Below are 26,857 nucleotides of genomic sequence, written 5' to 3' on the forward strand. Positions count from 1 at the left end.
TCTCACCAGCACCTCTCCTTCCATACTACTCTCACCAACACCTCTCCTTTTATGCTACTCTCACCAACACGTCTCCTTTCATGCTAATCTCACAAGCACCTCTCCTTCCATGCTACTCTAACGAACACCACTTCTTAGGTGCTACTCTCACCAGCACCTCTCCTTCCATGCTACTCTCACCAGCACCTCTCCTTCCATACTACTCTCACCAACACCTCTCCTTTTATGCTACTCTCACCAACACGTCTCCTTTCATGCTAATCTCACAAGCACCTCTCCTTCCATGCTACTCTAACGAACACCACTTCTTAGGTGCTACTCTCACCAACACCTCTCCTTCCATGCTACTCTCACCAACACCTCTTTTCCATGCTACTCTCACCAACATCTATCTTTCCATGCTACTCTCACCAGCACTTCTCCTTCCATGCTACTCTCACCAACACCTCTTTTCCATGCTACTCTCACCAGCACCTCTGCTTAGGTGCTACTCTCAGCAGCATCTCTCCTTCCATGCTACTCTCACCAACACCTCACCTTCCATGCTACTCTCACCAGCACCTCTCCTTCCATGCTACTCTCTCCAGCACCTCTCCTTCCATGCTACTCTCACCAACACCTCTCCTTCCATATAACTCTCACAAACACCTCTCCTTCCATGTTACTCTCACCAACACCTCTCCTTCCATGCTACTCTCACCAGCACCTCTCCTTCCATGTTTCTCTCACCAACACCTCTCCTAAGGTATTACTCTCACTAAAACCACTTCTTCCATGATACTCTCACCAACACCTCTCCTTAGGTGTTACTCTCACCAACACTTCTCCTTTCATGTTACTCTAACCAACACCTCTCCTTCCATGTTACTCTCACCAACACCTCTCCTTCCATGCTACTCTCACCAACACCTCTCGTTAGGTGTTACTCTCACCAACACCTCTGCTAAGGTGTTACTCTCACCAACACCTCTCCTTAGGTGCTGCTCTCACCAACACCTCTCCTTCCATGCTACTCTCAACAGCACCTCTCCTTCAAAGTTACTCTCACCAGCAGCTCTCCTTCCATGCTACTCTCACCAACACCTCTCCTTAGGTGATACTCTCACCAACACCTCTCATTAGGTGCTACTCTCACCAGCACCTCTCCTTAGGTGCTACTCTCACCAACACCTCTCCTTAGGTGCTACTCTCACCAAGACCTCTAATTAGGTGCTACTCTCACCAGCACCTCTCCTTAGGTGCTACTCTCACCAGCACCTCTCCTTAGGTGCTACTCTCACCAACACCTCTCCTTCCATGTTACTCTCACCAACACCTCTCCTTTCATGCTACTCACACCAGCACCTCTCCTTAGGTGCTACTCACACCAACACTTCTCCTTAGGTGCTACTTTTACCTGCACTTCTCCTTCCATGCTACTCTCACCAACACCTCTATTTCCATGCTATTCTCACCAGCACCTCTCCTTCCGTGCTACTCTCACCAACACCTCTTTTTCCATGCTACTCTCACCAACATCTCTCTTTCCATGCTACTCTCACCAGCACCTCTCCTTCCATGCTACTCTAACCAACACCTCTTTTTCCATGCTACTCTCAACAACATCTCTCTTTCCATGCTACTCTCACCAACACCTCTCCTTCCCTGCTACTCTCACCAACACCTTTCCTTCCATGCTACTCTCACCAGCACCTCTCCTTCCATGCTACTCTCTCCAGCACCTCTCCTTCCATGTTACTCTCACCAGCACCTCTACTTCCATGCTACTCTAACCAAAACCTCATCTCCTTAGGTGCTACTCTCACCAGCCCCTCTCCTTCCATGCTACTCACACCAGCACCTCTCCATCCATGCTAGTCTCATCAACACCTCTCCTTCCATGTTACTCTCACCAACACCTCTCCTTCCATGTTACTCTCACCAACACCTCTCCTAAGGAGTTACTCTCACCAACACCTCTCCTTCCATGCTACTCTCACCAGCACCTCTCCTTCCATGCTACTCTCACCAGCACCTCTCCTTCCATACTACTCTCACCAACACCTCTCCTTCCATGCTAATCTCACCAAAACCTCTCCTTCCATACTACTCTCACCAGCACCTCTCCTTTTATGCTACTTTCACCAACACGTCTCCTTTCATGCTAATCTCACAAGCACCTCTCCTTCCATGCTACTCTAACGAACACCACTTCATAGGTGCTACTCTCACCAACACCTCTCCTTCCATGATGCTCTCACCAACACGTCTCCTTTGATGTTACTCTCACCAACACCTCTCTAAAGGTGTTACTCTCACTAACACCTCTCCTTGGGTGTTACTCTCACCAACACCTCTCCTTAGGTGCTACTCGCACCAACACCTCTCCTTCCATGTTACTCTCACCAACCACCTCTCCTTCCATGTTACTCTCACCGTCACCTCTCCTTAGGTGTTACTCTCACCAACACCTCTCCTAAGGTGTTACTCTCACCAACACCTCTCCTTCCAAGTTACTCTCACCAGCACCTCGCCTTACATGCTACTCTAACCAACACCTCTCCTTAGGTGCTACTCTCACCAACACCTCTTCTTCTATGCTACTCTTACCAACACCTCTCCTTAGGTGCTACTCTCACCAACACCTCTCTTTCCATGTTACTCTCACCAACACCTCTCCTTCCATGCTACTCTCACCAGCACCTCTCCTTCCATGTTACTCTCACCAACACCTCTCCTACCATGCTACTCTCACCAACACCTCTCCTTCTATGCTTCTCTCAACAACACCTCTCCTTAGGTGCTACTCTCACCAACACCTCTCCCTAGGTGCTACTCTCACCAACACCTCTCCTTAGGTGCTACTCTCACCAACACCTCTCCATCCATGCTACTCTCACCAGCACCTCTCCTTCCATGCTACTCTCACCAACACCTCTCCTTCCATGTTACTTTCACCAGCTCCTCTCCTTAGGTGCTACTCTCACCAACACCTCTCCTTCCATGTTACTCTCACCAACACCTCTCCTTCCATGCTACTCTCACCAGCACCTCTCCTTCCATGCTACTCTAACCAACACCTCTCCTTCCATGCTTCTCTCACCAGCACCTCTCCTTCCATGCTACTCTCACCAGCACCTCTCCTTCCATGCTACTCTCACCAGCACCTCTCCTTCTATGCTACTCTTACCAACATCTCTTTTTCCATGCTACTCTCACCAACATCTCTCTTTCCATGCTACTCTCACCAGCACCTCTCCTTCTATGCTACTCTAACCAACATCTCTTTTTCCATGCTACTCTCACCAACATCTCTCTTTCCATGCTACTCTCACCAACACCTCTCCTTCCATGCTATTCTCACCAACACCTCTCCTTTCATGCTACTCGCACCAGCAACTCTCCTTTGGTGCTACTCTCACCAGCACCTCTCCTTTAATGCTACTCTCACCAGCACCTCTCCTTCCATGCTACTCTCACTAGCACCTCTCCTTCCATGCTACTCTCACCAGCACCTCTCCTTCCATGTTACGCTCACCAACACCTCTCCTACCATGCTACTCTCACCAACACCTCTCCATCTATGCTTCTCTCACCAACACCTCTCCTTAGGTGCTACTCTCACCAACACCTCTCCTTAGGTGCTACTCTCACCAACACCTCTCCATCCATGCTACTCTCACCAGCACCTCTCCTTAGGTGCTACTCTCACCAACACCTCTCCTTAGGTGCTACTCTCACCAACACCTCTCCTTCCATGCTACTCTCACCAGCACCTCTCCTTCCATGCTACTCTCACCAACACCTCTCCCTCCTTGTTACTCTCACCAGCACCTCTCCTTAGGTGCTACTCTCACCAACACCTCTCCTTCCATGTTACTCTCACTAACAACTCTCCTTTCATGCTACTCTCACCAGCACCTCTCCTTCCATGCTACTCTCACCAACACCTCTCCTTACATGTTACTCTCACTAACAACTCTCCTTTCATGCTACTCTCACCAGCACCTCTCCTTCCATGCTACTCACACCAACAATTCTCCTTAGGTGCTACTTTCACCAGCACTTCTCCTTCCATGCTACTCTCACCAACACCTCTCCTTCCATGCTACTCTCACCAGCACCTCTCCTTCCATGCTACTCTTCCCAACACCTCTTTTCCATGCTACTCTCACCAGCACCTCTCCTTCTATGCTACTCCAACCAACACCTCTTTTTCCATGCTACTCTCACCAACATCTTTCTTTCCATGTTACTCTCACCAGCACCTCTCCTTCCATGTTACTCTCACCAACACCTCTGCTTAGGTGCTACTCTCAGCAGCATCTCTCCTTCCATGCTACTCTCACCAACACCTCACCTTCCATGCTACTCTCACCAGCACCTCTCCTTCCATGCTACTCTCTCCAGCACCTCTCCTTCCATGCTACTCTCACCAACACCTCTCCTTCCATATAACTCTCACAAACACCTCTCCTTCCATGCTACTCTCACCAGCACCTCTCCTTCTATGCTACTCTCACCAGCACCTCTCCTTCCATACTACTCTCACCAACACCTCTCCTTTTATGCTACTCTCACCAACACGTCTCCTTTCATGCTAATCTCACAAGCACCTCTCCTTCCATGCTACTCTAACGAACACCACTTCTTAGGTGCTACTCTCACCAACACCTCTCCTTCCATGATGCTCTCACCAACACGTCTCCTTTGATGTTACTCTCACCAACACCTCTCTTAAGGTGTTACTCTCACCAACACCTCTCCTTGGGTGTTACTCTCACCAACACCTCTCCTTAGGTGCTACTCGCACCAACACCTCTCCTTCCATGTTACTCTCACCAACACCTCTCCTTCCATGTTACTCTCACTAACACCTCTCCTTTCATGCTAATCTCACCAGCACCTCTCCTTAGGTGCTACTCACACCAACACTTCTCCTTAGGTGCTACTTTCACCAGCACTTCTCCTTCCATGCTACTCTCACCAACACCTCTCCTTCCATGCTACTCTCACCAGCACCTCTCCTTCCATGCTACTCTCACCAACACCTCTTTTCCATGCTACTCTCACCAACATCTATCTTTCCATGCTACTCTCACCAGCACTTCTCCTTCCATGCTACTCTCACCAACACCTCTTTTCCATGCTACTCTCACCAGCACCTCTGCTTAGGTGCTACTCTCAGCAGCATCTCTCCTTCCATGCTACTCTCACCAACACCTCACCTTCCATGCTACTCTCACCAGCACCTCTCCTTCCATGCTACTCTCTCCAGCACCTCTCCTTCCATGCTACTCTCACCAACACCTCTCCTTCCATATAACTCTCACAAACACCTCTCCTTCCATGTTACTCTCACCAACACCTCTCCTTCCATGCTACTCTCACCAGCACCTCTCCTTCCATGTTTCTCTCACCAACACCTCTCCTAAGGTATTACTCTCACCAAAACCACTCCTTCCATGATATTCTCACCAACACCTCTCCTTAGGTGTTACTCTCACCAACACCTCTCCTTTCATGTTACTCTAACCAACACCTCTCCTTCCATGTTACTCTCACCAACACCTCTCCTTCCATGCTAATCTCACCAACACCTCTCGTTAGGTGTTACTCTCACCAACACCTCTGCTAAGGTGTTACTCTCACCAACACCTCTCCTTAGGTGCTGCTCTCACCAACACCTCTCCTTCCATGCTACTCTCAACAGCACCTCTCCTTCAAAGTTACTCTCACCAGCAGCTCTCCTTCCATGCTACTCTCACCAACACCTCTCCTTAGGTGATACTCTCACCAACACCTCTCATTAGGTGCTACTCTCACCAGCACCTCTCCTTAGGTGCTACTCTCACCAACACCTCTCCTTAGGTGCTACTCTCACCAAGACCTCTAATTAGGTGCTACTCTCACCAGCACCTCTCCTTAGGTGCTACTCTCACCAGCACCTCTCCTTAGGTGCTACTCTCACCAACACCTCTCCTTAGGTGCTACTCTCACCAACACCTCTCCTTAGGTGCTACTCTCACCAACACCTCTCCTTTCATGCTACTCACACCAGCACCTCTCCTTAGGTGCTACTCACACCAACACTTCTCCTTAGGTGCTACTTTTACCTGCACTTCTCCTTCCATGCTACTCTCACCAACACCTCTATTTCCATGCTATTCTCACCAGCACCTCTCCTTCCGTGCTACTCTCACCAACACCTCTTTTTCCATGCTACTCTCACCAACATCTCTCTTTCCATGCTACTCTCACCAGCACCTCTCCTTCCATGCTACTCTAACCAACACCTCTTTTTCCATGCTACTCTCAACAACATCTCTCTTTCCATGCTACTCTCACCAACACCTCTCCTTCCCTGCTACTCTCACCAACACCTTTCTTTCCATGCTACTCTCACCAGCACCTCTCCTTCCATGCTACTCTCTCCAGCACCTCTCCTTCCATGCTACTCTCACCAACACCTCTCCTTCCATGTAACTCTCACAAACACCTCTCCTTCCATGCTACTCTCACCAGCACCTGTCCTTCCATGCTACTCGCACCAACACCTTTCCTTCCATGTTACTCTCACCAACACATCTCCTTCCATGCTACTCACACCAGCACCTCTCCTTCCATGCTTCTCTCACCAACACCTCTCCTTAGGTGCTACTCTCACCAACACCTCTCCTTCCATGTTACTCTCACCAGCACCTCTCCTTCCATGTTACTCTCACCAGCACCTCTACTTCCATGCTACTCTAACCAAAACCTCATCTCCTTAGGTGCTACTCTCACCAGCCCCTCTCCTTCCATGCTACTCACACCAGCACCTCTCCATCCATGCTAGTCTCATCAACACCTCTCCTTCCATGTTACTCTCACCAACACCTCTCCTTCCATGTTACTCTCACCAACACCTCTCCTAAGGAGTTACTCTCACCAACACCTCTCCTTCCATGCTACTCTCACCAGCACCTCTCCTTCCATGCTACTCTCACCAGCACCTCTCCTTCCATACTACTCTCACCAACACCTCTCCTTCCATGCTAATCTCACCAAAACCTCTCCTTCCATACTACTCTCACCAGCACCTCTCCTTTTATGCTACTTTCACCAACACGTCTCCTTTCATGCTAATCTCACAAGCACCTCTCCTTCCATGCTACTCTAACGAACACCACTTCTTAGGTGCTACTCTCACCAACACCTCTCCTTCCATGATGCTCTCACCAACACGTCTCCTTTGATGTTACTCTCACCAACACCTCTCTAAAGGTGTTACTCTCACTAACACCTCTCCTTGGGTGTTACTCTCACCAACACCTCTCCTTAGGTGCTACTCGCACCAACACCTCTCCTTCCATGTTACTCTCACCAACCACCTCTCCTTCCATGTTACTCTCACCGTCACCTCTCCTTAGGTGTTACTCTCACCAACACCTCTCCTAAGGTGTTACTCTCACCAACACCTCTCCTTCCAAGTTACTCTCACCAGCACCTCGCCTTACATGCTACTCTAACCAACACCTCTCCTTAGGTGCTACTCTCACCAACACCTCTTCTTCTATGCTACTCTTACCAACACCTCTCCTTAGGTGCTACTCTCACCAACACCTCTCTTTCCATGTTACTCTCACCAACACCTCTCCTTCCATGCTACTCTCACCAGCACCTCTCCTTCCATGTTACTCTCACCAACACCTCTCCTACCATGCTACTCTCACCAACACCTCTCCTTCTATGCTTCTCTCAACAACACCTCTCCTTAGGTGCTACTCTCACCAACACCTCTCCCTAGGTGCTACTCTCACCAACACCTCTCTTTAGGTGCTACTCTCACCAACACCTCTCCATCCATGCTACTCTCACCAGCACCTCTCCTTCCATGCTACTCTCACCAACACCTCTCCTTCCATGTTACTCTCACCAGCTCCTCTCCTTAGGTGCTACTCTCACCAACACCTCTCCTTCCATGTTACTCTCACCAACACCTCTCCTTCCATGCTACTCTCACCAGCACCTCTCCTTCCATGCTACTCTAACCAACACCTCTCCTTCCATGCTTCTCTCACCAGCACCTCTCCTTCCATGCTACTCTCACCAGCACCTCTCCTTCCATGCTACTCTCACCAGCACCTCTCCTTCTATGCTACTCTTACCAACATCTCTTTTTCCATGCTACTCTCACCAACATCTCTCTTTCCATGCTACTCTCACCAGCACCTCTCCTTCTATGCTACTCTAACCAACATCTCTTTTTCCATGCTACTCTCACCAACATCTCTCTTTCCATGCTACTCTCACCAACACCTCTCCTTCCATGCTATTCTCACCAACACCTCTCCTTTCATGCTACTCGCACCAGCAACTCTCCTTTGGTGCTACTCTCACCAGCACCTCTCCTTTAATGCTACTCTCACCAGCACCTCTCCTTCCATGCTACTCTCACTAGCACCTCTCCTTCCATGCTACTCTCACCAGCACCTCTCCTTCCATGTTACGCTCACCAACACCTCTCCTACCATGCTACTCTCACCAACACCTCTCCATCTATGCTTCTCTCACCAACACCTCTCCTCAGGTGCTACTCTCACCAACACCTCTCCTTAGGTGCTACTCTCACCAACACCTCTCCTTAGGTGCTACTCTCACCAACACCTCTCCATCCATGCTACTCTCACCAGCACCTCTCCTTAGGTGCTACTCTCACCAACACCTCTCCTTAGGTGCTACTCTCACCAACACCTCTCCTTCCATGCTACTCTCACCAGCACCTCTCCCTCCTTGTTACTCTCACCAGCACCTCTCCTTAGGTGCTACTCTCACCAACACCTCTCCTTCCATGTTACTCTCACTAACAACTCTCCTTTCATGCTACTCTCACCAGCACCTCTCCTTCCATGCTACTCTCACCAACACCTCTCCTTACATGTTACTCTCACTAACAACTCTCCTTTCATGCTACTCTCACCAGCACCTCTCCTTCCATGCTACTCACACCAACAATTCTCCTTAGGTGCTACTTTCACCAGCACTTCTCCTTCCATGCTACTCTCACCAACACCTCTCCTTCCATGCTACTCTCACCAGCACCTCTCCTTCCATGCTACTCTTCCCAACACCTCTTTTCCATGCTACTCTCACCAGCACCTCTCCTTCTATGCTACTCCAACCAACACCTCTTTTTCCATGCTACTCTCACCAACATCTCTCTTTCCATGTTACTCTCACCAGCACCTCTCCTTCCATGTTACTCTCACCAACACCTCTGCTTAGGTGCTACTCTCAGCAGCATCTCTCCTTCCATGCTACTCTCACCAACACCTCACCTTCCATGCTACTCTCACCAGCACCTCTCCTTCCATGCTACTCTCTCCAGCACCTCTCCTTCCATGCTACTCTCACCAACACCTCTCCTTCCATATAACTCTCACAAACACCTCTCCTTCCATGCTACTCTCACCAGCACCTCTCCTTCTATGCTACTCTTACCAACACCTCTGCTTAGGTGCTACTCTCAGCAGCAACTCTCCTTCTATGCTACTCTCACCAACACCTCTCCTTCCATGCTACTCTCACCAGCACCTCTCCTTCCATGCTTCTCTCACCAGCACCATACCTTCCATGCTACTCTCACCAACACCTCTGCTTAGGTGCTACTCTCACCAGCACCTCTCTTTCCATGTTACTCTCACCAGCACCTCTCCTTCCATGCTACTCGCACCAACACCTCTCCTTCCATGTTACTCTCACCAACACCTCTCCTTCCATGCTACTCTCACCAGCACCTCTCCTTCCATGTTACTCTCACCAACACCTCTCCTTCCATGTTACTCTCACCAACACCTCTCCTAAGGTATTACTCTCACCAAAACCACTCCTTCCATGTTACTCTCACCAACACCTCTCCTTAGGCGTTACTCTCACCAACACCTCTCCTTCCATGTTACTCTAACCAACACCTCTCCTTCCATGTTACTCTCACCAACACCTCTCCTTCCATGCTACTCTCACCAACACCTCTACTTAGGTGTTACTCTCACCAACACCTCTCCTTAGGTGCTACTCGCACCAACACCTCTCCTTCCATGTTACTCTCACCAATCACCTCTCCTTCCATGTTACTCTCACCAACACCTCTCCTTAGGTGTTACTCTCACCAACACCATTCCTAAGGTGTTACTCTCACCAACACCTCTCCTTAGGTGTTACTCTCACCAACACCTCTCCTAAGGTGTTACTCTCACCAACACCTCTAGGTGCTACTCTCACCAACACCTCTCCTTCCATGCTACTTTCAACAGCACCTCTCCTTCCAAGTTACTCTCACCAGCACCTCTCCTTCCATGCTACTCTCACCAATACCTATCCTTCCATGCTACTCTCACCAACACCTCTCCTTAGGTGATACTCTCACCAACACCTCTCATTAGGTGCTACTCTCACCAGCACCTCTCCTTAGGTGCTACTCTCACCAACACCTCTCCTTAGGTGCTACTCTCACCAACACCTCTAATTAGGTGTTACTCTCACCAGCACCTCTCCTTCCATGCTTCTCTCACCAGCACCTCTCCTTAGGTGCTACTCTCACCAGCACCTCTCCTTAGGTGCTACTCTCACCAGCACCTCTCCTTAGGTGCTACTCTCACCAACACCTCTCCTTAGGTGCTACTCTCACCAACACCTCTCCTTCCATGTTACTCCCACCAACACCTCTACTTTCATGCTACTCTCACCAGCACCTCTCCTTAGGTGCTACTCACACCAAGACTTCTCCTTAGGTGCTACTTTCACCAGCACCTCTCCTTCCATGCTACTCTCACCAGCACCTCTCCTTCCATGCTACTCTAACCAACACCTCTTTTTCCATGCTACTCTCACCAACATCTCTCTTTCCATGCTACTCTCACCAGCACCTCTCCTTCCCTGCTACTCTCACCAACACATTTGCTTCCATGCTACTCTCACCAGCACCTCTCCTTCCATGCTACTCTCTCCAGCACCTCTCCTTCCATGCTACTCTCACCAACACCTCTCCTTCCATGTAACTCTCACAAACACCTCTCCTTCCATGCTACTCTCACCAGCACCTGTCCTTCCATGCTACTCGCACCAACACCTCTCCTTCCATGTTACTCTCACCAACACATCTCCTTCCATGCTTCTTTCACCAGCACCTCTCCTTCCATGCTTCTCTCACCAACACCTCTCCTTAGGTGCTACTCACACCAACACCTCTCCTTCCATGTTACTCTCACCAACACCTCTCCTTCCATGTTACTCTCACCAACACCTCTCCTAAGGTGTTACTCTCACCAACACCTCTCCTTCCATGCTACTCTCCCCAGCACCTCTCCTTCCATGTTACTCTCACCAGCACCTCTCCTTCCATGCTACTCTAACCAAAACCTCATCTCCTTAGGTGCTACTCTCACCAGCCCCTCTCCTTCCATGCTACTCTCACCAGCACCTCTCCATCCATGCTACTCTCACCGTCACCTCTAGTTCTATGCTACTCACACCAGCACCTCTCCATCCATGCTAGTCTCACCAACACCTCTCCTTCCATGTTACTCTGACCAACACCTCTCCTTCCATGTTACTCTCACCAACACCTCTCCTAAGGTGTTACTCTCACCAACACCTCTCCTTCCATGCTACTCTCACCAGCACCTCTCCTTCCATGCTACTCTCACCAGCACCTCTCCTTCCATACTACTCTCACCAACACCTCTCCTTCCATGCTACTCTCACCAACACCTCTCCTTCCATGCTAATCTCACCAGCACCTCTCCTTCAATACTACTCTCACCAACACCTCTCCTTCTATGCTACTCTCACCAACACCTCTCCTTTCATGCTAATCTCACAAGCACCTCTCCTTCCATGCTTCTCTAACGAACACCTCTCCTTAGGTGCTACTCTCACGAGCACCTCTCCTTCCATGTTACTCTCACCAACACCTCTCCTTCCATGTTTCTCTCACGAGCACCTCTACGTCCATGCTACTCTCACCAACACCTCTCCTTAGGTGCCACTCTCACCAGCACCTCTCCTTCTATGCTACTCTCACCAGGACCTCTCCTTACGTGCTACTCTCACCAACACCTCTCCTTCCATGTTACTCTCACCAACACCTCTCCTTCCAGGTTACTCTCACCAACACCCCTACTTCCATGCAACTCTCTCCAACACCTCTCCTTAGGTGCCACTATCACCAGCACCTCTCCTTCCATGTTACTCTCACCAACACCTCTCCTTCCATGCTACTCTCACCAACACTTCTCCTTCCATGTCACTCTCACCAACACCTCCTTTTCCATGTTACTCTCACCAACACCTCCTTTTCCATGTTACTCTCACCAACACCTCTCCTTAGGTGCTACTCTCACCAACACCTCTCCTTAGGTGCTACTCTCACCAACACCTCTCCTTCCATGCTACTCTCACCAGCACCTCTCGTTCCATGCTACTCGCACCAACACCTCTCTTTCCATGTTACTCTCACCAACACCTCTCCTTAGGTGCTACTCTCACCAGCACCTCTCCTTCCATGCTACTCTCTCCAACACCTCTCCTTAGGTGTTACTCTCACCAACACCTCTCCTTAGGTGCTACTCTCACCAACACCTCTCCTTAGGTGCTACTCTCACCAACACCTCTCCTTCCATGCTACTCTCACCAGCACCTCTCCTTAGGTGCTACTCTTACCAACACCTTTCCTTCCATGTTACTCTCACCAACACCTCTCCTTCCATGCTACTCTCACCAACACCTCTCCTTAGGTGCTACTCTCACCAACACCTCTCCTTTCATGTTACTCTCACCAGCACCTCTCCTTCCATGTTACTCTCACCAGCACCTCTCCTTCCATGCTACTCTCACCAACACCTCTCCTTCCATGCTACTCTCACCAGCACCTCTCCTTAAGTGCTACTCTCATCAACACCTCTCCTTCCATGTTACTCTCACCAACACCTCTCCTTAGGTGCTACTCTCATCAACACCTCTCCTTCCATGTTACTCTCACCAACACCTCTCCTTCCATGCTACTCTCACCAACACCTCTCCTTCCATGCTACTCTCACCAACACCTCTCCTTTCATGTTACACTCACCAACACCTCTCCTTCCATGCTACTCTCACCAACACCTCTCCTTCCATGTTACTCTCACCAACACCTCTCCTTCCATGCTACTCTCACCAACACCTCTCCTTAGGTGCTACTCTCACCAACACCTCTCCTTTCATGTTACTCTCACCAGCACCTCTCCTTCCATGCTACTCTCACCAACACCTCTCCTTCTATGCTACTCTCACCAACACCTCTCCTTAGGTGCTACTCTCACCAACACCTCTCCTTCCATGCTACTCTCACCAACACCTCTCCTTCTATGCTACTCTCACCAACACCTCTCATTAGGTGCTACTCTCACCAACACCTCTCCTTAGGTGCTACTCTCACCAACACTTCTCCTTAGGTGCTACTCTCACCAGCACCTCTCCTTCCATGTTACTCTCACCAACACCTCTCCTTAGGTGCTACTCTCAGCAGCACCTCTCCTTCCATGCTACTTTCACCAGCACCTCTCCTTAGGTGCTACTCTCACCAACACTTCTCCTTAGGTGTTACTCTCAGCAGCACCTCTCCTTCAATGCTTCTCTCACCAGCACCTCTCCTTAGGTGCTACTCTCACCAACACCTCTCCTTAGGTGCTACTCTCACAAGCACCTCTCCTTCCATGTTACTCTCACCAGCACCTCTCCTTCCATGTTACTCTCACCAACACCTCTCCTTAGGTGCTACTCTCAGCAGCACCTCTCCTTCCATGCTACTTTCACCAGCACCTCTCCTTAGGTGCTACTCTCACCAACACCTCTCCTTAGGTGCTACTCTCAGCAGCACCTCTTCTTCTATGCTACTCTCACCAGCACCTCTCCTTAGGTGCTACTCTCACCAAGACCTCTCCTTAGGTGCTACTCTCAGCAGCACCTCTCCTTTCATGCTACTCTCACCAGCACCTCTTCTTAGGTGCTACTCTCACCAACACCTCTCCTTAGATGCTACTCTCACCAGCACCTCTTCCTAGGTGCTACTCTCACCAGCACCTCTCCTTCCATGCTACTCTCACCAGAACCTCTCCTTCCATGCTACTCTCACCAGCACCTCTCCTTCCATGCTACTCTCACCAACACCTCTCCTTCCATGCTACACTCACCAGCACCTCTCCTTCCATGCTACTCTCACCAACATGTATGCAAAGTTTTTGGACCCTTACTTCAACCAGTCTTGGTCGTCCTATGTCAATTATCTCTGGGTCAATGCTCTCAAGGTCTTACCTTACCTATATTTTGTGAGAGGGGAGGAAGTGGGACTTGCAGATAGTGAACGCGTTTTTGTTTATGCTCTCTAATGCCACCTAAAGTAGATATTATTGCTGTTTCACATATTCACTGGGTTCTCCATCGACCCATGTCCAACCACTTCGGCTGGACAGCAGAGCGACGATCTCGCTACATGCAGGTCGGCGTTCAATCCCCGACCGTCCACAAGTGGTTGGGGACCATTCCTACCCCTCCGTCACCTCCCAAATCCTTATCTTGACCCTTTCCAAGTGCTATATAGTCGTAATGGCTTTGCGCTTGTCCCCTGATAGTTCCCTTCCCTTCCATCGAACCATCATAGTCTGGTGCGGTGTTTCGCACAGTTTGCTCTGGATTCTTTCATCCTTCTCCAAGCCAGAGCATTCACTTAGAAGAAAATATTAAAGGTGCACAACGGCATGGAATCAGCATCCCTAAACTACTCAGGCAACCGGCGTTGCATCGCTTTAAGATCCGTGATCAGTATTGGCATATCTCATGAGAGTCTTTCTAGAATTATGAAATGGTCTTTCTTCTAACAGTTTATCTGCCATTCACTTGCTACTGTTTATTTTACGGAAGAGTCAGTCTGTTGAGAGCTTTGGCTGCTCAGTTATTTTTCCTTATCAAACCTTTTTGTGCCACCATCCTCTGTGAAGTATTTCATGTTACTGCTGAACTTTATGCAATTTCGTGAATTTTACACAAAATGCGTTCTCGTATACATGCCAGTTCCTATTTATGAAGCAAGGTTCATTTGTTTTTAAGCTGATTCTCGCAGGCCCTATGTGGCTCTGAAGTTCTTAACCACTCTGCTGCGCTGCCTTAAAATATGATATTCCCGCTGTGTGCAGAAAAGAAATTCTTTGCCAAAAATTATTTTTCTTTCGAAAAGTATTAAATGCCCTCCCCTGATCACATATATGTTGAAAATATTGCACAAATGTACTTACTTTGGCCGCAGTGGTGTCCAGAAAATGTTGGGTGCCGTCACAGCTTGGTGGTTGTCCGTTCTGTAGCCTCCTGTAGGCAGTCGTGCACCAGATTATACAAGCGAGAGTTGCCGCAAATAATTTTATGATAATTTTTTCTGTACAATTACAAATGCATTTCTTTGTTTTTTCTTGCTAATTCTATGTATATTGAACAGGTTTACAATATTCAGGACATAGAGCATCCGTACTGTTCAAAGAAAATGTGTTACATGTATCACAAATGTGTCCTCAAATATTGTTCATATTTTCTATATTATATGTTCAATTATTTACATTTGCAACTAATTTAACACGCTGCACACTATCACAGATTGTATACATCACTGTCAACACACTTAGAACTGCGTAAGTGTGTGATAATCACTGAAGCAGTCAACAGATCACAAGGCAACTTTGCACTCAACGCACCAGGTGCAGATGGATCTTCGCTTTTGTTCTCTACATTGCGTGTTCTTGCAAACAACGCAGGGATGTTTACCCTTTTCTCGTGTGCCTTTGCTTGTCATATAACCAAGGTTGTGTACAGCAAGGTGTTCTTTACCCTTGAGTCTGTCTGGAACTGAGTGAGGCCTTGTTGCTGGCACCCCCATGCGTCACAACATTGCCCTCCACCATACCTCACCAGTAGTTGTGACACTAGAGCAACACTGTATGTACGGATAAGTTGTATCCTGCCATATTTCACGAGATACGTGTTGAAACAGTTCAGCTCTGCAACGTCAACGAGGTGGAAAACAATTTCTTTGTCCACTTCACAGATTTTCTCACGCACTCGACGGCACCAACCATCATTTCACATTTATCTACAAACCGCATATTTACATTGTAATCAATGACACAATCAGGTTTATACATTAGCAACTTTGTTGCAAAGTTCACTTTGCAACAAAGTTGCAAAGTGAATAGTTGTCCAACATGACACCGGTGTGAATAGTTGTCAACATATTCACCTCGCGTCTGTCCCTCCAGCACACTGATAACATTTTATCACACTTTCTCAGTTGGCAATCAGCCACTGCAATACCAATGCAAAACACTAGCATTTCCCTCCTGTGGGCCTTAACAGTGCCACATACGCCGGTGTTGTGGACAAGGAGGACTCTGGTTAGCACGGGGCTGGTATAATATCTGTATGTGAACAGGATATGCTCCTTGTTCAGCAACGGTTCCGTGAGTGTTTTCACGACACTGCTTGAGAAGCCTTGTGGATCTTGACCATCTCGACATGTAAGTTGCTGTACACAACTACCATGTCGTAGCTCAGTCGATTAAGGACGCGTCTGGGATGCTCTCGGACGTAGGTTCGAATCTTCGTCACGGCCCTAGTGGATTTGTTCATCTGGTGCCGCTTTGATGGAATGTACTGCGTGAACGCGAGTTGTCCCTTGAAGAGAACTAGCGATTCATCAGTCAAGACACTCTGTGCTGGTACAAAATAGTCACGAAACTTTCCTCTTAATTCAATAAATATCTTCCGCACTTTCTACAGTCTGTCGTGTCTGTCTTCCTTAGCATTGTTCTCAAAGTTGAGGCACCTGAGAAGCAGCAGGAACCTATCACAAGACATGTCCCTGTAGAATAAGGGGTAGGAAACAGGCAGTCTTTGTTCAAAAATCCTGGATCATGTGTTTATCTGCATGCCTCATCATCATGGTCAACGCTAAAATCCCATACATTTCCTCAATAGTCGTGTCTTTCCAACGTGTCAATCGAGAGGCAGGTAAATTTCCAGAGTCAATGAGTTCCAGAGCGTATTGGTTCGTCTCTGCAACGAGATGGGCCATGATTGGTTGATCGAAATATGCCATAAAATAATCAATTTCAGGGATATCATCATTAGTATAGGGGAATAAGGGTATCACACCAACATCTGTATAATCAAATGCTGGAATTTGTGCGACAAAATTCTCACAGTCCTGCCAAACAATTACACCGGTATTTTTTATTTTGGTGTCAACACCACAGTCAACACCAGCACGATCATCACCAGCCCAGGCGCCAACACCACGGCTACTACGTCTTGTGCTAAAGCTGTGCGTGGGCATGCCAGGAGAAAAGACTGTTTTGCATAGTACAGGCCTACCACAAACACCTGATGACGAGGACGCTTTGTCGTCAGGCCGCGAGAGATGCTGGCGCTGCCTTGGGCAGGGGCAGTGCTTGTGCTGGGGCAGTAAAACTCTGCATAGTTACACTATAGCCCCCCCCCCCCTTGTATTCAGTTCATCAACACTGCTTGTATCTGAGTCTATGGCATTGAATCCAGAAAATGACTCATAACATGTAGTATCACCCCGAAGACCAAACCATACACTAGAAGGTGAAGGGACACGACGTTTCGGTCCGTCTTGGACCATTCTCAAGTCGATTCGGTCCAGGACGGACCGAAACGTCGTCGTCCCTTCACCTTCTAGTGTGTAGGGCTGCTCATCATAATTTAGCCACGTTATTGTGACTCATCGCCTGCATCACCCAGTAGACACGTCCGGTGACAGATGGTGATGGTAACTCCAGTGGTATTGACCCAAGGCAGCGTGGGAGGCCGGTCGAGGTGCGTGTACTGTACACACTCTCGACATCGTCCACCGTACACTCCCCATCACTCATGTCAGACCCCTGTATTAGGTACTGTGATTGTGTCCCACCCCCTATGTCTTTCCTGTCCCAGCATCAAGAGTCATATCTCTGCGACTTGCACGTTCTCTGATGCTCATGGAAAATTTTGATATTTTTAAAGGTATAGAAAGTTATCGTGTTGGCAGTGAATTAGCCGATTTAGTTTGGTTTTACAAGTAGCTTACGACCTTTTGGTGTTACAAAATGGCGTCGAGGCTTTCTACTTCCCGCCAAAGGAGCGTGACGCCTGCCGTCAGTTGATTCCGACGCCAGGTTGGGTCACGTGACAATATAGACCAATGACGAGGAGCCCTCGGGAGGCGTGACGTCACAAGGTGGAGGGCTCTGAGCGGTCCGGCGCTGCGGGCATAGTGTGTCACAGCCCGTCATCGAGAGCAGAAACGCTCGAATGAGGTCCCAATTTGGAGGCTAGGAAGCCCCATCCAGTGGACCCAAGCAGCCGCATTAGTACCGCAGACGTCGTGGGAGATTATCTGATTCCTGTGAAGTACATGGAAGCAGAGCTTGGCTGGTGTTAGAGCGCCAAGAGCACTTTTACTGATAGTCTGCGTCAGAGGTGAACGTCGGGAGGACACTCCCTCAACCCCACGGGCCACGTTCAAACGCATCAGGCGAGCTGCTGTGCCCGTGGTCAAGTCCACTGGAAGACTGAGGAGGAGACATTGAACCAGACTGTAAGTTTGTCTACAGTTCCAGTGTGGGAGGAAGAAGACGACGTGCACAGGGACCTGTCTCCAGTACCTCAGGAGGAGGAGGAGGAGGGCCTGCCTGTAGAGTGTGAGTACGGCGAGGACGCGCATCTACAAGTCGGCTGATGACCTTGTGTGTAAAGGACCCTGATCAACGGAGGACCAAACGCCAGGACCGAGGACCTCAGCGACTCACGCCAGAGGATATGTCGACTATGTAGTAGAAAGAGTTAAGGTACATAAATTCCCTCCCATTACCCCTTGGTCTAGGTGAGCTAGGATATCATTCATGTCATGCTAGGTGGCAGGGTATTCATATATACATGAGTTAATATATATTAATGTATGTGTGTGTGTGGGCGCTGTGACATTTTGGGCAGCTAGAGGAAGTGGCTGGATTCAAGAGGCCAGGATCGAAGTTTTGAATCGTCCAGTTGACTGTGTTGCCAGAGGCGGGTGAGGAGTGTTGCCGCCGTCTGACAGTTCCACTTCTTTATGCGGATCCAGTGTAGTTTTATTCAGTAAACTCATCATCAATTTTTATACTGTGTTTGAGTGAGCCTTCGTCTCTAGGGCTATTTGAGTAGACCAGTTATGTGGCACTGCATTACATCTGACATTGAATCCTTGGTTTGTGATAACAAATAAGACCACTGAGGAGAGTTGCTGGGACACTAGTATGAACACCCAGCTATCGACCTTGACTTAAAGAGGTAAGGATTGTATTCTTCCAGTGTCACAGCGGGCAAGTCCGACCGAAAGCAACAGAGGTGAGGTTGGATTTCCCCACTCGCCAGGGATGCAATTCAAGGCCAGCCCTTGGTTGACTGGGGGGGGCCCCCCTAGGGTGAGCAATGGCATCTCAAGTAAAAGGGGGGCGAAGACCCGCGGGATTAACCCTAACTACTTAAGGAAGGAAGGAATGGGGTGAAAACGATGACAGTACTTCTCTGAGCTGTAATCTAAATCATCAGTAATCGGTCGTTCATCAAACAACATGTCTTCTATTTTGTCCTCTGAGAGTCATTTTGCAACACAGCGGCTGACCGTAGACCGGGAGCTCGTAGATGATGCATCAGACATGGTTGCTACCTTAAACCTGGGGCTCTCCACCACCAGGAGGCCTCAGGCATCCATTTCATACCCGAGTAACCACGTGGAACTTTTAAAACCTACGCTATACCTACGAGCGCCCTGAGGCACTCTGATCTTGTGCTTAAAAACCGCTCTGTGCAGTGTGGGGTTAACCCTTTCCATCATGTTTTGAACAAATCCTATACAGGCTATTCCACCTCTGTAGTAGGTATAACCTCCAAAAATGCTATTCCTTTCTTAGAGTTCTACTCAGTGATTCAAAATGCATTCCGCAACCACTAGAGACAGATTGTCGTGTATTGAAAAAAAAAACTAAATACCATTAACTGCGACCTCTGACCTCCCCCTTCCTCCCCCTCTAGCACTGTAACCCAAGGTTACAACTCTGCCACAGGTTACATATTGGCCACACACGATTCACTCATGGGAACTAGACCAAAGTTCTGTACCTTACTATCAGAACTGCTTTCTCCTATTTACAGTAGCGCTCCTCCTAATTTCATCAGGATCATGTCATGACGAGGACTTCTCTGGACAAGGACTTCGGGGGTGAGGAGGTGAGCGTCCCGTTCGTTGGTGAGGCTCCCCCTGCGTCGCCCGACGTTCCCCCGGTTGTCATCGACCCTCCTCCGGATGTTGCAGTGCCGTCGGATGCTACTCCTGCTCCTGTCGCTGTTGCTTCCGTCGACCTTCCTGTTGCTCCCTGTGAGGCATTGCCGTGTGCACAACCGACTTCAGCTGCTGCGCCTGGCCATGCATCCTAGCCTCGGGTCACGGCTGTGCTGGGTGCTGGGGTGGCTGTGGGGGCCCCTGATGTGTGTGGTCCAGTTCCCCCTGTGGTCGAGGCTGCTGCTGTTCTGCGGCGGGCGTCAGTTCGTCCGGCTAGTGGGGCCCATGTTTCTGAGTCAGCTTCCGGCTCTGACGATCTCAGGCCGGTGTCCAAACGTTCCCGGCGTTCGTCGTCTGCCTGGGCTGATGTTGGGAAATTTAGTGACTGTGGGTCTTTGGGTGTGGATGGAGTGGTTCCGGATGCGTCGCTGGCTCCGCAGTTAGTGGTGGCGGAAGTCCATGTGCCTGCTGACGTTGGTGCCTGTGTCTCTGGTGTGCCTGATGTTTCTTCTCCACCGGGGGCCTCTCCGCGGTGGGGCGTGGTGGCCTCCGCTGCCAGGGATGGTGGGGATGAAGGGGTTGGGCGAGGCCTGGTGGTGACCTTGCGGAAGGATGTGCGCAGTTCGGTATCCCGGCGGTCGTCCGGTGGTGTGCCCGTGGACGCTGGTGCCCCTGTGATGGTGCCTTCTGTCCGGCTCCCTCCTCTGAGGATGTCCGTTGGGGACTGTATTACCGGAGTCTGTGATGCCGTTGGGTCACTGGGCGCGGATTGCTCTGTTACCGATCTGCGAGGAGGCGCTGGACTTTCAGGGTGGGGCAGTTCCATTGGTGTGGGAGCGTGTGCCGGTCACTCGGGTCAGGAGTGATTCCATTTGGGTGCCCTGTTTGAGGGTGTTTGTGGCCAATGTCCTGGATGATATGGCGTCCCCGGTGGATGGTCAGGGCCCTTGGCAGTGGTTGCGATGGGAGGCGTTCCATGTACGATTCCCTCGGGACGTGTTTCCGGGCAAGTATGTCTGATGATTTTCTACTTTTGTGCTGTGTGCCCTTCTGGCGGTTTGTTTGCCTTTCGGTAGTTTGTGGCCGTGACTCTCCCTTTGTTTGTGGCGAGGCGGGTGGCTTGGTGTGTGTTTTAGTCTTCATGTATTTATTTTGTGTTATTACCGTGCCCTATGTGTTTTATTTTATGCTTATGTGTTGTGTTTGTCTTTCATTTGTATGTTTTTTTATATTTTTTTGTTGTTATTGGCTGGTTGTGTGGTGTGCTATTTTATTGTATTTTTTATTATATTTCATTTTGTTCATACTGTTGTGCTTTGTTGTCGGTCCTTCAGGCCGGCGCTTCTGTTTTGTTTCATACTGCTAAAATGTTTTAACTTGTTGCTATGTTCTTGTTTTGCTTGCATTGCATGCTTGTTTGTGATTGTTTTCTGTTTTGTTCTCTATTTTGTAACCTTTTGTGTATTTATTCTGCATTTCCTGTACCCTTTCCAGTTTTGGTACTTGTTGTTCTGTCGGTCCTTCTGGCCGGCGGATTCTTGTTTTGTTCTGTTATGTTTCTAATTTTATGTTTTATTGTAATTTAAATCGCATGCTTGCATGTAAAAATATAAATAAAAAAAAAATGTCATAAGAACCCCAAAGCTGGAGTAACATTGCCCGATCTTGAAAATGTATTTAATTTTATATATTTTAACAGCATTTTTCTGCTGCTTCGAACACGAAATATACATGGCAAACATAAAATAACAAATGGAACTAACAGTAATTATAACAGGTTGGTTGATGAACTTTCAGTCACTTAAGCTGATGGAATAGGTTGCCAGCAAATACTGAGAGAAGTTCATTATGCATCGACCAGCTGAACTTTACGGCCATTCACTGGCATGATGGCTCTGCTGCTCTGAGACCCTGGGTCTGGAATTTTCTGGACGTGTATCATACCTTGCCCTTGAGATTGTCCTGTTGGATATGCTACATGTTCGTGTTGTCGATGTGTATGGGCTCCAACTGTTAACTACCCATCGGGCACTTGTGAAGTTTCACTCCACTGCTGTTTATAAGGACTTGGTGGCCGGTTATGATGCGCGCTCATTTACTCTCCCTGGGGACGGTGGTACCGTCGGTATCTCTGATCAATGCTGCTCGGTGACATATGTGGTACTGCATTGTGTGCCGTTCGAGTTCACAGAGGCCATACTTTGATGGTACTTTAGCCAGTTTGGGACTATAGTTTCCATCCGGATGAACTCCGTCTCTTCCGGCAGGTGGCGTGGTGTCTCATGTGGAACCCGGACTCTTGCCCTGTGGCTCAAATCACCTGTTTCCCTCCATGGTTACCTTGAAATTGAAATTGAAATTGAAATAGAAATAATGGTTACCTTGATGGGCTACAATATGCGGGCGTTCCATGCAAGGCAGCAACGAGCATGTTTTTTGGTGGTGGCCTTTACCAGGCAGCCGCTTGTACTGGAGTGGCGGCTGCTCCTGTGAACTTATTTAGAGAAGAAGATTTCCCTCCATTGGTGGTGCAGCACCTGTCGCCTTGTGATGGAGTGGTTGGGGAGGTTTCCCCACTGCCTGCTGACCCGGTGGTGGACCGGGTTCCTCGGCTGGTGGGCCGGTGGATACGAGTGGTGGTGGTGCTCGTGACGAGGTGGTGGTGTTCGTGACGAGGTGGTGGACGAGGAGGTTGACATAACTGGTACACCTTAACCGATCACACCAAAATCAGACCCTTAAATGGAATTGAAATTTCCATGGAAGTCTTGTTCCATATGGGTTCTGCGGGTGAGAGGGGGTTTTGTCACTGGGGTACCGAATTTAATGCCTCAGCCTTGTGCGGCTCCTGGTCGTCTGATCTCTGATGACGAGCTATTGGTTTGGGAGGCTTACTACTTACATTTTCGGGAGCGGGAGTACCCGGATAAATATGAGTAGTTCGTGTGTTTGGGTTTAGTTTGTTTGTTTGTCTTTGTTTTGGTTGGTGCGTCTTCTTGCGTGTCTGTATGGGATTTTGTTTCCCAGTGTCTGCGTGCATGGGTGCGTGTTTTTGTGTGTGCGAGTGTGTGGTGTGGATGTTTGTTTCTGGCTCCTGCGTGGGCCTGTTCAGATGTATCTTCATTTGGCCTTTGCAACCTGTTGTTTTTGTTTGTGGGGGCGTTATTCCTAACAAATTCGACAAAAATCGAATATGTCTGAAAAATTTCTAAAAAATACTACAAGGTTGTGGCAACACCGTGGTGCAAACCATTTTATGTTATGATAAAAAATAACTTAATTAGAGTAATTTTCCCAGCCGCAACTGTCCCCAATCTGGTCGTCGTGGCTTGGGTGCACCATAGGGTGTTGTGTCGTACGTTATAAACGTCTATTATGTTGTAATAGCGTGGAAAATAGCTTGTTATGCATAAACAAATTATAAACTCACCCATTGGCAACAGTCTCGAGTGACAGAAGGGGGAGGGTTCAGCTGAGTCAGTTACACATTGTATCTCCCTGCTGGTGGAGCTATTGTCCACGCGGTCTCGCTCGAATATCACATTTTTTGTTGCGTCTACGGCACAATGCCACGCGTGTCGAACACAAAGAAAGCTCTAAGTGCCAGAGGCACACACGCTAACCTTGTAAAGCTGCAACAGAAAGCATCTGCAGCCGCTTTGCTGCAAAGCCAAATTCTGACGAGTGAAGATAGAGGTGGCCTCTCTGTGAGAAGTGTGGCGGCGGCCGCTACCTCACTACACACTCTCCCACCCTGCCCCACACCACCAACCGCTCCAGGTGATGCACACACCACTCTTGATGTTGCATTTACAGCTCCAGATGTTGAACACACCGCTCTTGATGTTGAAGGGCCCAGCACCTCACATGATGTTTCAGCAACTCCCAACATTTCCACAAAGCATAAATGTACCCAAAGCAGTGCCAAAAAACGAGTGAAGTTATTCCGAGAAGGAAAAGAAGGAGAAAATGATAATGACAGTGGCAGTGACAGTGAAGGGAAATGTCGAATAAATCCACGTGAGTCAGTGCTAATGGTGACAGATAAGAGGCTTGAAAATTACCTAGATGACAATTGTATATTCAAGTACTGCTCAAAGGCTACGGCACGTCATAAAATTAAAATTGTGCAACATGATTTGCAAGTGACAAAAACCTGTAGTTTTTGTTATTGTAAACATACTGAAGCATTGAATGCAAATCATGAAAATCTAATATCCTTACTCTACAGCAACATGCTAAATGGCAACGGATATACATATTACAAAGCATGTGTTCTATAAATAACATAAAATTTGTATCACATAACCATATAACGAGATCCAGAAGAAAATAAGAGATGCTGCTAATGAGAGATGGGTGCATTTGCAAGAAAACACTCGCAGTATCATATTCAGTCATTACAAAGATCATTTGGATAAACACCCCATTGATGGCGTCCTAGACATTGATGTGTCCTTTGATGGATCTTGGCATACAAGGGACCATCATTCACAAATTGGCACTGCTTTTGTTGTGGAAATATTCACAGGGCTGTTGTGGACTACAATACTTTCTGCAAAAACTTCACCAAGTGTTCTGCGTTCAAGCGTAGAAAACAAAATGGAAAAATAACACAGGCTGAGTTTGACACTGAAATGGGTAAACATTTACCGGATTGTGACAAGAACTACAATGGAACTGCCAAAAATATGGAACCGGATGCCGCGGTATTGATGTGGGGTCGATCTCTAGACAAAAAACTCAGGTATACGACCTTGGTCGGTGATGGTGATTCTTCAGCCTTCAATAAAATTTGTGCAATGAATAATGGTGATGGACCATATGCAGACCTAAGAGTGGATAAGGTTGAGTGCATAAATCACTTCAGCAAGAGACTTGCAACACAGCTTTGTAACTTTCAGAAAACAGCTGTCGAATGGAAGGTGACAAAAGAGCCTGTCAAAAAGACCAGACGAATGTCACTGGTCAATGGGAAGGGAAAATTAACTGACAACACCATTCTGAAGTTGGCAAGTTACTTTACAAAGCCATTAGGGATAACATCAACTAGGACTGGAAACAAATGAGGGATGCCTGCCTGTCTGGACTGTTCCATGCAACGTCGACGGATGAAAAGTCAATGCACATGCATTGCCCTAAAGGCAAAGACTCTTGGTGTTTCCACCAGCAAGACATTACAAATGAAATGACCCCACGTTCACACAAGACGATGAAAGTACATTTTCAGCTACCCAGTATTCACATGACTGAAGTCTTGAAGATATACAACAATCTTGTATCGGAGGACAACATGACCAAGTGCCTGAAGGAAAGACTCAGAATTCAAACGAGTCTCTACACCACCGAGTTTGGAAACTCGCCCCCAAAGACAAATATGTTATTCGAGTAATGGTAGACTTCGCCATGTCAATGACAGCTGTCAACTACAACGCTGGGTATATGATGGGATCTCTGACGAACCTCCTTGGTCTACCATAGAGTGACATTCGGGACCGGTACTTCAACATGAAGGACAAGAAGATGCACCACCAAGCCAAGAAAGGCCCCTGAGGAAGCTGACCCTGGCTACGGGGCAGGTGCCTACTAGTGCCATTGCAGTGCCACCTTGAGGACCCATATTTCAGACCAATTATTTTAGGTTAGTATGTTTTAGTGTTATATTTTGATATTACATCATAAATAATGGTAAATATATAACTGCTTTGAAGGTTTTTTGAAGGAACTGGGTTCTAGGCTCTTTGGGACCAACAAGGGACCCTGGAGCTGCCAGCTTTCTTTTCCAGCGCCTCAGCATGGCGATACAGAGGGGAAATGCGCACTGCATTCTGGGTTCCTGCCCGCCATCTGAGGAGCTGAAGGAACTCTACAACCTATGATAACCATCTTTGTACCCTATATGTAACTCCTTTTTTGTAACAAAGTTCAAATAAAAAAAATATATGTGTACATACAAAAGAATGAGGGTGGTAGGAGTAGATAATATTAGTGTTCAGTGAGACACAACAAGGTCTCCTCTGAATACTTTTTATTTTCTTCTCCGAGGCTATGGGTCCCCACATTGGCACCAGAGGTGGTACCCTTTTTATAACTGCTTGATTTTTTTTTATTTTTTTTTTATTTGTTTTTTTTTTTATTTTTTTTTATTTTGTTATCAGGCGATCTTCATGGAACTTACACACCTTACTGAAGGCATGCCTATCTACAAGGATGCAAATTTTGAATGAAATTGGTCGACATCAACCTCAGCCACAGGTGGTTGAACTTTGACCTTTATGTCCTACATGTAAGTAATTAGCAACTACATGGTTGAATTACTTTTTCATTTATTATTCAATTTACATGAAACTTGCACAATTTATGTAGAGTTTATCCCTCTACACAATTGTGTATTTTTATTTTCCTAAGTCCATTTATTGATTTTATAAATATTTATAAACATTATGTTATTGCATATTTTTGGGGGGAACTTTGAAAATTTGTATTGCACTAAATACA

The 26,857-nt window shown here is 48.1% G+C and overlaps 1 protein-coding gene across 1 annotated transcript; it reads right to left on the reverse strand.

Moving 5' to 3' along the window:
* Positions 1-20,510: 20,510 nt before the first annotated feature.
* On the reverse strand, positions 20,511-21,185 carry LOC138352861 (uncharacterized). Its single transcript, XM_069305413.1, has one exon. It carries the CDS (start codon positions 21,183-21,185, stop codon positions 20,511-20,513), a length of 675 nt encoding a protein of 224 aa, XP_069161514.1.
* Positions 21,186-26,857: the final 5,672 nt, after the last annotated feature.

Source organism: Procambarus clarkii, chromosome 55 (genome assembly GCF_040958095.1).
Source record: "Procambarus clarkii isolate CNS0578487 chromosome 55, FALCON_Pclarkii_2.0, whole genome shotgun sequence".
Taxonomy (NCBI): domain Eukaryota; kingdom Metazoa; phylum Arthropoda; class Malacostraca; order Decapoda; family Cambaridae; genus Procambarus; species Procambarus clarkii.

What these genes read in the sequence shown, in the direction of transcription:
- LOC138352861 (XM_069305413.1), bottom strand. Translation starts at nt 21,185, where the DNA reads ATGGAACTGCCCCACCCTGAAAGTCCAGCGCCTCCTCGCAGATCGGTA.